The following is a 12,165-nucleotide window of genomic DNA, read 5'->3' as shown; positions in this document are numbered from 1 at the left end:
TTTTGTGGGCGTCATTTTGCTTTGTAAATCAGGGTTTTTAGTCCAATTAAGGGAAAAGCTTTTCACAATAATGAAGTGTTTGAAGAACTCATGCATTGCTTGATGAATTTAAGGCCAAAAGAATCAAATTTTTGTTTGAGTTTGAAGACCTTTTTGGTGACCAAATGTGAGGCCATTCTTTGCTATTACATTACCTCTACACAAAGGAATTCAACAACACTTTTAATACTATCAATGTTCATCATTTTAAATTAACCCTAAAAATTGTTATATTTTAGAACTCGAAAAAAAAAACGGTTACTTGTAACTTACTCGAGCTTAATATTTGTAATATTAAAAAAAAAATCAACATTTTGTAAAGTTTTAAATTAAAACGATCATAAAACTGGTAGGAAAAATAACCGTTTTTTCGTTCACCTAAATATAGCTAAATTGGATAAGATATGTAATCTCGACCATTAGCTAAGCGACTTAATACCGCTCACCATCGAGCTCTAAATTGATGATTTTTTTTTTTTCGAATTTCAAAACATTATTCGTTTAGATGTACCAAATGATTAAGGATCTTATCCATTAATCATTAAGCACAAACCTCTCCCTCTTTAATTTCCCATATTATCTTCTAAACTTTTAAATTTATTTTTTCTTTGTTATTTTTTTTTATTATTTATGTTTATTATTGTTTCTTTTTTATTTATTTTTATAAATTATTTGTTTAAAAATAATTATTAATATTCATAGTTCAAAAATCTAAAATTTTTGTTAATAAAAATAAACTAAATAAGAACAATTAATCAATAATCTCAATTAATTAATTGATGTTAGTGTACAAACGTATTATAAATAATTAATTGATTATAAATGAATATTAATTTGTTTAAATATAATTTTGTAGTACAACTTCTTATCATTCTTAAACTATCCCAAAAAAAATCATAAAATTAGTTTTGTTTTAATTTATATGATTTTAAAAGTTTGGATTTGATTATTTCTATTAAGGTATAGAATATGATATTTTTTATTTTTTATTTAATTAAATTAAAATTTGTTTTTAATTAGTTTATGTGTGGATATAGTCTGGATCAAAAGATGAGATATTTGAATTTTATATGATATAGTACATCGGTTCATGTTTCATATACACTTATGAGCCGTATATGAAATTTACTAATATTAAAATTAATTATTATTATTTTTTTTAAAGGAGGGTCTCGATCATATTAATTAGAGACGGCTCTAAGGAGAACGTCGACAATGACCAAATTAATTAATTAATTAATTTGTATTCAAAAACCAAAAATTTTAAAATGGAAAAAATGAAATAAATGAATATATAAACAAATATATATATAATTTTTTTTATGGAAAAATCTAAAGAGATGAGAGGCGGTGCCCGACTCCTCAGGTAATACCACGTGACAGGGATGTGACCTTCTCCGTCATTGGCCCCTCCTTTTTATTTTTTTTATTTTTTATTTTTAAATTTTCACCCTATTTTATTTTTAATTTATCATATAATTTTTATGAAAATATATATTTATGTAAGAACTTCTGTTAATATAAATATAAACCTATTAATAAATAATGAGATATTTAGCTCCTAATTTCAATGAATTTGAGTTTATTAGCTTAATTAAAAAAATCTAAATTCATATAGCTTTACTTAATGAAATTTAGGTTTATATTGCTTTTGTTTTGTAACATTTTTATTTAACGGATTTACATAAATTGACACGTGTTTGTCAATCTAAGCTAATACATTTAAAGGGTTGCTTTTTTTTTTTTTTAATTATAAGATTGATTTATAAATTCTTGATCGTATCAATTTAGTCCCTATACTTAAAAAAGTTATAAATCGATACCTACATGTTTTGTCTATCTAGTCACTGTAATTAATATTTTCTATTTTTTTTTTTTTGAACTTTCGTAATGTTGTGACTTTGTAGAGACGTGTTTTTGGTGAACAGCCGCTTCCACCGAGGTGTACAAACTCAATGGAGGTTGCTCTAGAATATGGAATTGTCCATGTTGGCCTATTAATCGACCTTTATACTATACTCCAAAATTATATATTTTCGAAGAATATATATAAATATTGCATACAATTACCAAAAACCCCCCAATTGAAACATTTTTGGGCATTAACTTCTATTAAAACTATTAACTTTTTTGTCTTTTCAAATTCTAATAAAAAAATATAAAAGAAAAAAAAAGGATGCCAGCTGCCCCGTCATTCTCTTGCCACGTTTTAGGATCAGAAGGAACGAGTTATTAAGTGACAGCTAAACTAGGTTGATTGGTTGTGAGTCACCACTGCAAAATCAACGACAGGTGGCACAAGGATATGCGTTTGACACGTAGTCCCTCCACGTGGACTTATAGATCACGCATTTTGGATGGGACATTTGCTCCCATCCTTTTTCTTTTTCCCCAAAAATATGAATGTTTTTTTCTTTTCATTATCAAGATTTGACTATTTAATACAATACCTGTATTTTTTATTTATTTATTTTCTTTTATTTTTTATTAATTAAAAAGCACTAAATTGTTTTTTAGTGGAATCAATCACTTCGAAGCTTGCCCAATTGTCAAACTTGATATTTAGGTTTAAAGTCATTTTTCTTTTCTTTCCTTTTCATTTTTTTTAAAATATTAATTCAATTTTAATAAATATACTAGGTTTTTAAAATTATAATAGGTTTTCTTTTCATATTTTTAAGAATAAAAGTTCAATGGTTAATGAGTATCATGAGTATGTATATATATATATATATATATAATTCTTAATTACAAACTTTTGAAATTTAATTTGAACTTAGAAGGAAGCATGTAATTATTAATCTCCATTTAACTTAAAGAATATATCAAGCAATATTCAACTTTAACAAAAAAAATAATAATAACAAATAAATTAAATTCAAGTCCTACTTGAAAAATTAGGCAAATAAACGGCTTATTCAAAGTTATATTCGATCTCTAAAACTAACATAGTTTGGCGTTATAAAAAAAAGGGTTGATGACAAATCAATAACCGAACCTATTTCTAGCAATCTAATCGATGAAAATTTGCCACATGGGACAAAACTCAATCAATTTTGAACTTGTTTATGTTTCTCGAATCTCCTCTCTTATCCTAGTTGGTAGGTTTGACTACTTAATTGCACACCTAATTATGAAAAATTGACAATCAAGTGCCATCCAGCTATATAAATACACTAGGAATATGTAAATAGCAAGAAAATAAAGAGATAATGATCACAATATTGAGCAATATCCAGCCATTTATTGTACGACAAAGGGAAGAAAAAAGATTGGAAAGTTGAGATATAAATCAACTTTTAGGTGGGACTTACTTGACTTATCATATGCAAAGGCCAAAGAGGAGGCATCATCATCCGCATGCCAAGTGTGGACTTGGAAGCACCAACCAAGGAACAAATAGGCTGGAATTTCCTGCTCTGCTGCTAACAAGATCATTAGAGAAGGATGTTCTATGAGGAAAACCATTAAACTAAGCTAGCTATGAAATCAAGGTCTTTCAATTTAGTGTTATAGGTATTGTTTCGTAGCTCTTGAGTTGTACGATGCTTGTTCTTATTGTTTCGGGATTGTGTTTTGGTTGTTCTAGTTAAGAACTGCATCTGAAATTTTAAAAAGTAGGTCATTCCTGTTGAGAATTGTTGGGAGAGAGTCACACGTTGGCTAATTTAAGAAATGATCATAGAATTTTTGTAAGTAAGGAATACATCTCCATTGGTATGAGGACTTCTCGAGAAGCCAAAGCAAAGTCACGAGAAGTTATGCTCAAAGTGAACAATATCATACCATTGTGGAGGTCCATGATTTCTAACATGGTATTAGAGTCATGCCCTTAACTTAGCCATGTAAATAGAATACTCAAATGTTGAACAAAGAAGTTATGAGCCTAGAAGGTGTAGTCAAAAGTGACTAAGTATCGAATAAAAGATGTACTTTGTTCGAGGGCTCTAGAGAATGAATCAAGTTTCGATTGAAGGGAGGCTGTTCGGGGGCTCCATAGGCCTCATGAGAGGCTTTATGTTGTACTTTGTTCGAGGGGAGGATGGTTGAGGATTGTTGGGAGGGAGTCCCACATTGGCTAATTTAAGGAATGATCATGGATTTATAAGTAAGAAATACATCTCTATTGGTATGAGATATATTGGCGAATCCCAAGGTAAAGCCATGAGAGTTTATGCTCAAAGTAGACAATATCATATCATAGTGGAGGTCCGTGACTCCTAACCATTCAGAGATAGAAAATAGAAAATTGATATGAAAAATGAGAAGATTTTTCAAACCTCAGTAGCCACAGCACTGCTCTGTCCATCTGTTTGCATTAAAGGTGGAAAGTTTATAATGATATGGAGGCAAGAAACAGAAACAAAATGGCTCACATGGTGCTGCATGACTGAAAATTGACAAATAGAAAGGCGACTGGTTAGAAGGTGACAGTGGTTGGTGGGGTGACTGGACAACTTTCCATTACCTTCTCCCACTTTCATCACCTGGAAAGAAAGCTTGAAAACGAAGGGAAAAGCTAACTGTAACAATGTTATTGAGAAAAGTTAACAAAAAAAAAAAAAAAAAGAGGTATCAGTTCAGTCGTGTGGAAAAGGAGAAGGAAAGATGAAAAACAGTGTTAGGTCGGAGATCATGCGCTATTTAATTTAACCAACAAAAAAGAGTCATGTATTTAAGCCAACCATGATTGAAAGAGAAGTGCCCTTGGTTGTGGAGGTAAATATAGGATTAAAACTGAAAAGTGTTCATCAATATTCAGATCCAGATAAGAGCTTGAGATTATGATATTGATACTTACAATAGCGCCCTTTTCATCTTTGAACACGCATTCACCTTTTACTTTTTTACTGAAGTGAATATTACCTGAAACAAAATAAACGAGGTGCATAAATACACATTCAAAAGTGCTAAAACTTTGACAAGTCTCTCAAGAATAAATCAGTAGATAAAAGTGGAGTGATTTGAACGTTTGACCGTATATGTTTTAACCAATCGAGTATGCACGCTTAATTATCTAAACAACTTCCACAAACTTCGACAGTCTCTCAAGAATAAATCAATCAATATGAATAGAAAGCTCAGAACAGAATCCATACACTTCAAGATTCAACCTAATTTCATTTTATCAGAAGGGTAGAATTTTACCTTTCAGTCCTCAGCAAATGTGCTTTATGGTTCCTTTGTGGACTGTTTCAAGTAAATGATATAATTCCCCAGGAGTGACGATTAGGAAAACCTTCCACATAGGCAAGAAAATAGTTTGAATCTTCCTGTATCAGTTTTTGTCAACTATCCACAATCAGAAAGACATATCAAACAAAATCGACCCCAGTTAAGTACAAACATTTATTGGCACATGGCTATTATCGAGACATTACATGTACGTGGTTGTAATACGACAAATATCTAAAAGACCAGACTCATGCATTTTATGCAACTTTATGAATAGCTGGTACATTATTTGAGTCAATACAGTGGCAAGATGAATGGCATGTCTTGATACAAAAAAGAAAGAAACATAGATGACTGTTTTCACTACTGTAGATGATGTTAATATCCAAAAGAGTTAAAGGAAGCAACAAGGAAGTACAGGTGATCTGTTAAGAGAAAATGGGAATCATTATCAGCATAGAACTTGACAAGAAAGTACCATAATTGCCTTACCAACTCATCGAACTATCATTGTTGCTCCATGTCCTGTCCTTCCTTCTGTGGTAATTCACATAAAAATGGCTAAAGCAAAATGTTCATTATCTTGAGCTAAATAAAAATAGAAAAGGAAAGGAAACAAATCATGTTCAGTATCTCACAAGATATATTCCAATAGAAGAGAAGAACTTACATTAAGATCCTCCACGAGGCAGTGTAGTGGTAATTCTCAAGTACTGACATGTTCAAACCACTGCTGTCAGTATCGAGTTTTCAGCAAAGTTATACAACAATAACCGAGAAGAGTAAATCTTGTACAAAATAGAGCAGAAATCATAGTAAACAAAGAACAAGAATTAAATAATGATCAGTATTCTTCAATAAACAGACTTGAGATCTATTACAAATGAATTGCTCAATATAAAACAAATCGATATGGACAAGGAAAACATTAACAGAAACAAGAAACTAACTCTCTCCCTCTGAAGCCTGTCATCTTTACAAACAAGCATTAATTTCAACTTCTAACTATAAAAAAAAGAAACATGTATTTGGGCCTACTGGCCAGAAAATAAATAAATTTGTCTTCTTGGTTGGGAACCAGAATTTTTTGGCATGTTAATAGTTAAAGCCTAAAAGCTTTCCCTAATTCCAATCGTGATGCAGCTTTACAATCAATCACCTCCGGACAAAACCAGTATCTTGCATCATAGCCACAAACTCACTGTAATCTATTCGACCATCCTGAAAAGAAATCAAAAGGGGCATGATTGTTAAAATGGAAGACGACCCTTTTATATTTTCATAGTCAATCAAGCAGCAAGAAAGGCAGGCAATAAGAAAAGATAATCAAGAGGAGAATGATTACATTATCCTGGTCAACTTCACGCATTATATCTTCTAAGCGGATGTCTGGCAAACCAAACTTTTCGCAAGCTTGTTGGAGCTCGTCCTGTGTGATGTATCCACTCCCATCTTTGTCGAAGTAGGAGAAGGCAGCAAAGAGGTGGTCCTCTTTCTGAACCTTGTTTAAATGGAGCATTGCTGCTACAAATTCGCCATATTCTATGGTACCACTATTATCGACATCTGCCTGAAATATTGAATTGAAATAATATTTAAAACAAAAATTGGAGAACAACTGACTTTCACGAAGTTGGAATGAACCATGAAGAAATATGCTGATAGTTCTGTCATGGAAATATGTTTCTCATTTCTCGAGGATACTAACTATAATAGTTTGATAGTGGCATGGAAATGATAATCGTTCAAGTTCTGTCTTTAATATGTCTATAATATTAAAAACCGCACAGCCTGTGCTAACTAATGTACATGCAATTAAAAATGTGCAACCATCTTCACATTTGAAACAATCCATACAGCAGAGAAAGAATTAAAGGTTTCATAATTTCTCTAATCTAACGGAGACTTGACCTCTTAACAATAAATCAAACGTAAATCAAGGAAGCACAAGTGGAAACAGAAAAAACAAACTTTTATGAAGTCTAGAAAGAGAGAATATTTCTCCTGGGAGAGTATAGCATTACTTACTGCTTGCATTAACCCACTAATTTCAGAATCCTGAAGATTAGCACCCACTCTTTCCAAGCCATGCTTCAATTCCTCTAGAGTTATTTGACCACTATTGTCCGTGTCTATCATCTTAAACATCTCTTTGAGGCCAGCAATTTCCTCTTCAGAAAGGCTCTCTGCAATAATCTATAAATAGACAACAGGTTGAGAAAAGTCTCACCGGAATAACAACAACCTTCAGAAAGAAGCTACCACATCACGAACTAACTAAACATTTGCTTCATCAAAATTGTTTCACATACTAATATGCACTTTTATGCTTGTTTAAAATGTGTTTGATGGCTGCTCACTCAACACTGCAAGGCACTAGGTGATGGTTTGTTGGATATTATTAGTCGTAGAGTTAGATGATTAGCACTCACTCTAATTGCTATTTTCTTCAGCCTGTTCATGGCAGAGAATTGATTCAAACGACTTAGAACAGCCGAATCAAGAGGTTTGTCAGGAGCAACTCCATTAGCTTTCACCCATGGGTGGCCTGCAAAATACGAAGGCCCTATAAGAAAGCTATTAAGCACACTAACATTGAGATATATGAAGATAAGAAAACTTATATCTTAGGCAACAACAGCAACGCTAAAAACTGAACAGCGAGGAAAAACTTAAAAAATAGAAACCTCGCTCTTAATTATCCAAGCCACAGAGATGTTGTAAGCATGACAAGAAGTTTTAGAGTCTCTTAGCCAGATATCCAAGGGGACAGTCAATTGAAACCATTTTACGCCACCAATGGGCTGTGTGAGGGGATGACAAAGTCACACAATCTTCCAGCTAAAGATCCCATAGACGTCTTATTTTGAAGCATTGGATCAAGTACATTAGCCATAGAATGAACTTGTTCCTTCACTTAATATTTCAGATTCAATTAAAAGAACTTCGCCTATACGTTTGTTTACATCATTTGAAATTACTAGAATTGATTTTGTGTTTCAACCCCACCATGTTAGTGTGAACCTATTTGCAAGATCAAGCATGGTCACTTCCACAGCCATTGAGTAGAATTAACATTCATATTGGAGGATGAACCCTTTTTCTTTAAATTCACAGGTAGGCATTCATCAATTATGTATATTGATATTTAAAATAGCAAAAGTGATCTCATGGCAATTGTTATTCTAATTATTGTTCCATCCAGACACACAAAATAGCACAATCTAGTCGACACCAATTTAAATTTTGTACGTCAAATCAATGGAACAAAACAGCCAAGAAAACGCAACAGAATATAGCTTCCAGATAAAGCTTTCCTAGTTTATATCTACTTGTCTATATATGGAATGGACGAAAAATGGAAGACACATGCACGTGCATGTATTACCAAGCATATCTAATACTTCTTGGCATCCTATGTAAATGTCAACTGATCTAAAGTTTTAGACATTGCCAAATAGCCCAGATACTACAAGAACTTCACATTAGGATACCCAAGTCATTGAAGCCTCCAAGTTAGTACACTTGAATCCAGAACAGATTTTCTTTTAGAGTCGATAATGAAATAAAACATTATAATTATGGTAACAGAAGTAAAGAAGTAGCACGTAAGTTACAGCTAACAAGTAACACTAAAATTATTATTATTATTATCTTATAATCGATTTTCAGAAATTACAGTAAAACTTGTCCATGCTATGTTGTGGGACCATGAATTCATACACTAGAGATATAAACTTACAAAGGACTTCATGGGCTGATAGTCTTTTTTTGGGATCTCTTACAAGCATTTTCCGCACTAGATCTTTTGCATCTCCAGATATACTAGGCCACGGTTCTGACATAAAGTCAAGGTCGCCTTTCAAAACCTGCTCAAATATTCCTTGCTCCGTCTCTGGTATGCCATAAGAATTTTAGGACACAAGTCATGTATATACAGTTAGTTATTTCCTATGAAGCTATTTAATGGCTGGAAAATCCAAAAGGCTGTGGTTTCTGGATCCAGAAACTCACCATCCCAGAACGGAGGCACGCCACTCAGTAAAATATATATGATAACCCCAGCACTCCATACATCACACTCTGGCCCATAAAGCTTCCGCAATACTTCTGGGGCTACATAATATGGGCTACCAACAACATCTGTGAAAGTTTCACCTGAGAAAAAACTATTTCTAGTCAGACTAAAAAGGAAACAGATGCAGGGTGGATATAAATAACATAATCTTAGTAAATAGACCTCTCATTGCGACTAGATTTCTTCATAAACATAACAATTCGTGAAGAATAATATCAAATTAACACAACCGTTCGGTCACAGCTTGCCTGCACACGATCCTAACCATTAAATTCTATTTGATCGTCAGAAACATTTCTTCGCGTCCCTTTAAGCAGTATGACAGAAAGATGATGCAAGCTTCTCTATACATGAAGTAATTCTAATTTAATGCATATTCTTTCAAAAATGTTGTTGCCTGTCGGCTCTTGATCTCTAGATCAATATATGTGCTGCATCAAGTCAGCTCGACAAGGTTAATCACTACCACCACGTGCTGACTTGAGAAATTACTATTTGGAGGTCGTATATGCCCAAAGAACGAAAAGGGACAATTACCCTTAGTTTTTAATATACGAGCATAACTTCTCTTTCAAATTTGGAAGTACAAATCTTTATCCCACTTTTTCTTTCTTTTTTATTTTAGAGTTGAGTGTCAATAACATAGGTCAATTCTCGCTGTCGTTATACTAAAAAACTTCGCTCAAACTTGCCTCCTAAACTTTTACCTTATAGCTTTCCTTTAATGGTGGAATCCAATCAAAACTAACTTAAAGCAAGATCTAAAATAATAAGCCTTACGAACGACGATTTCGAGAAACTATTTCATCAAACAAAATGAAAGAGTTGAAAGATGTTACCTGGCCTAAAGAACATGGAGAGCCCAAAATCTATGGTCTTAAGTGCAGACTCCTCTTCTTGACTGATGAAAAGAAAATTCTCTGGTTTCAAATCCCTATGCATGACACCCAAAGAATGGCATGCCTCGACAACACCGACTATGATTCTAGCTAATTCAGCAGCCTTTTTCTCCGTATAATGACCCCTCTGTATAATCCTATCAAACAATTCCCCACCCGCACAAAGCTCCATTACGACATGAACTGCCACCGCGTCCTCATAAGCCCCCACAATCTGAATCACATTAGGATGACCTGCTAAATGGTGCATTATCTGTATCTCTCTTCTAACATCCTCCACATCCTCTTTCGTCGTCAGTTTCCTTTTCGCTATAGATTTGCAGGCAAATTCTTTCCCTGATTCCTTCGCCACACACAGAAATGTCGTCCCGAACTGCCCTTGTCCGAGCTTCCGCCCCAATGTGTAATGATCCTTAATATTGTCCGTTTTTCGCCCTAACACCGAATCAATTTGAAGTCCTGCGCTGGATACTCTCTTAAAGTTAGAGACCTTTTTCGATTTTGTTCCGTCTGGTGCCCTAGTTTCGTCTTTAATCACTCTAGACGACATCTCCCGCTCCACTGCTTTTTGTGGATCATTATTACCAATTTTCACGGTTTCAGGCGGCGTATTTTGAACACCACTGGGATCTGAATCTTTAGAAGCATCGTCGTTCTTGGTTGAATCCGAACTCGCATTTGCCTTACTTTTGCTGTCGGCCCCATCCTTAGGCGGAGGAAGTCTTTCCTCCGGTGGTCGGCTTGGCCATACTGCGGCCGTAACAGATTTCAAGAATCCATTATTGCCGAGATTTGGTCCTACACATGTGTTCCCCATCAATTTACCAACCTCTAAGTTCTTGACATAATCTCCCTCCCCTGAATCTCCACATAAGAATAGATCCCCATGAAGAACCAGAGCATTCAATCCAAACCTCCCTAATTAGATCAAATCACCCCGAAGAAACAACCAACATCTTCAACTCGATAGATTCGACAAAAATAAACACGAAAATCACAAATATCCTCCATCGTGAATGCAATCATTCATTCAACAGGAAAAACGTCGTCCTCTGAAATCTCAAATCCAATCAACATATATGTATATAAACAGAGACAAATTGAAATTAAAATAAAAAAACGTGTATCATCATCATCAAGCAGATTCGAATTCCAGAAAATGAAAAGAGGAGAGAATTTTGGAGGAAAAGAAAATGGAAGAAAACAATGGAAAGTGAAAGTAAAAGGTTGAAACCAAGTGGAGAAGGCGAAATTGACGATGAAATCCTCTGAAATTGATCATCATCGTCAATCATTCAGCGATGGAAGCTCCTCATTCGATCAACCCCCGAGCTGCATGCGTGCTAATAGAGAGAGAAAGAGAGAAGGAGAGATTATCGCTCGGAATCCTCCTCCATCGACGGCTCTTGCATGCATGGTTTTCGTTGAAGCTCCTCATCATTATTTTATATTTACCATTTTTTTTTTCTTTTTTAAATTTCAACAAGGCTTTGCTAGGAGATAGTCGAATCCTTAGGATTTTTTTTAAAAATAATTACTTTATTTTTAAAATTAATCTTATAAACTTTTTTTTTTTTTTTTTGTTATCGTATATTTTAAAAAAGTTTATATATTTAGAATTTAGCTAAAAAAAACTCATTTGTTCTCTTACAAAATATAAATTTGATGGTAGAGAAATAATGAAAAAATAAACCTAACTTTTAATTTTTTTTAAAAAAATAAAAATTATGGTTATTTCTAAACTTTTATAAGGTGTATTTTAGCAATTTAATCAACAAATTTTTTTTTTAAATAACTATTTTGTTATTTGTTATATTATTTTATCGGCATCGTATTTATTTCCTTTGAACGTTATCTCAAAATTATTTTTATTTAAAGTAAAGTAAATATTAAGAATAAAGAATAAGATAGAACAAATTTAAAATTTAAATATCATTTTTTTTTCCTTAAACTTTCAAAAGCTATTTCTTAATT

The 12,165-nt window shown here is 33.2% G+C and overlaps 1 protein-coding gene across 1 annotated transcript; it reads right to left on the bottom strand.

Moving 5' to 3' along the window:
- Nucleotides 1-6,134: 6,134 nt before the first annotated feature.
- Nucleotides 6,135-11,296, bottom strand: LOC111447963 (calcium-dependent protein kinase 20-like). The gene is made up of 7 exons (XM_023087381.1): nt 10,132-11,296; nt 9,229-9,372; nt 8,957-9,109; nt 7,647-7,762; nt 7,243-7,410; nt 6,560-6,784; nt 6,135-6,435 (listed from the first exon to the last, which is right to left on the bottom strand). Exons 1-7 carry the CDS (start codon nt 11,006-11,008, stop codon nt 6,370-6,372), a joined length of 1,749 nt encoding a protein of 582 aa, XP_022943149.1. The 5' UTR covers nt 11,009-11,296; the 3' UTR covers nt 6,135-6,369.
- Between the last annotated feature and the right edge of the window lie 869 nt (nt 11,297-12,165).

The sequence above is a fragment of the Cucurbita moschata genome, unplaced genomic scaffold (genome assembly GCF_002738365.1).
Source record: "Cucurbita moschata cultivar Rifu unplaced genomic scaffold, Cmos_1.0 Cmo_Scf00001, whole genome shotgun sequence".
NCBI classification, from domain to species: Eukaryota; Viridiplantae; Streptophyta; class Magnoliopsida; order Cucurbitales; family Cucurbitaceae; genus Cucurbita; species Cucurbita moschata.
Note: the sequence above shows the minus strand (reverse complement) of the source record. Positions and strands in the feature narration are given on the sequence as shown.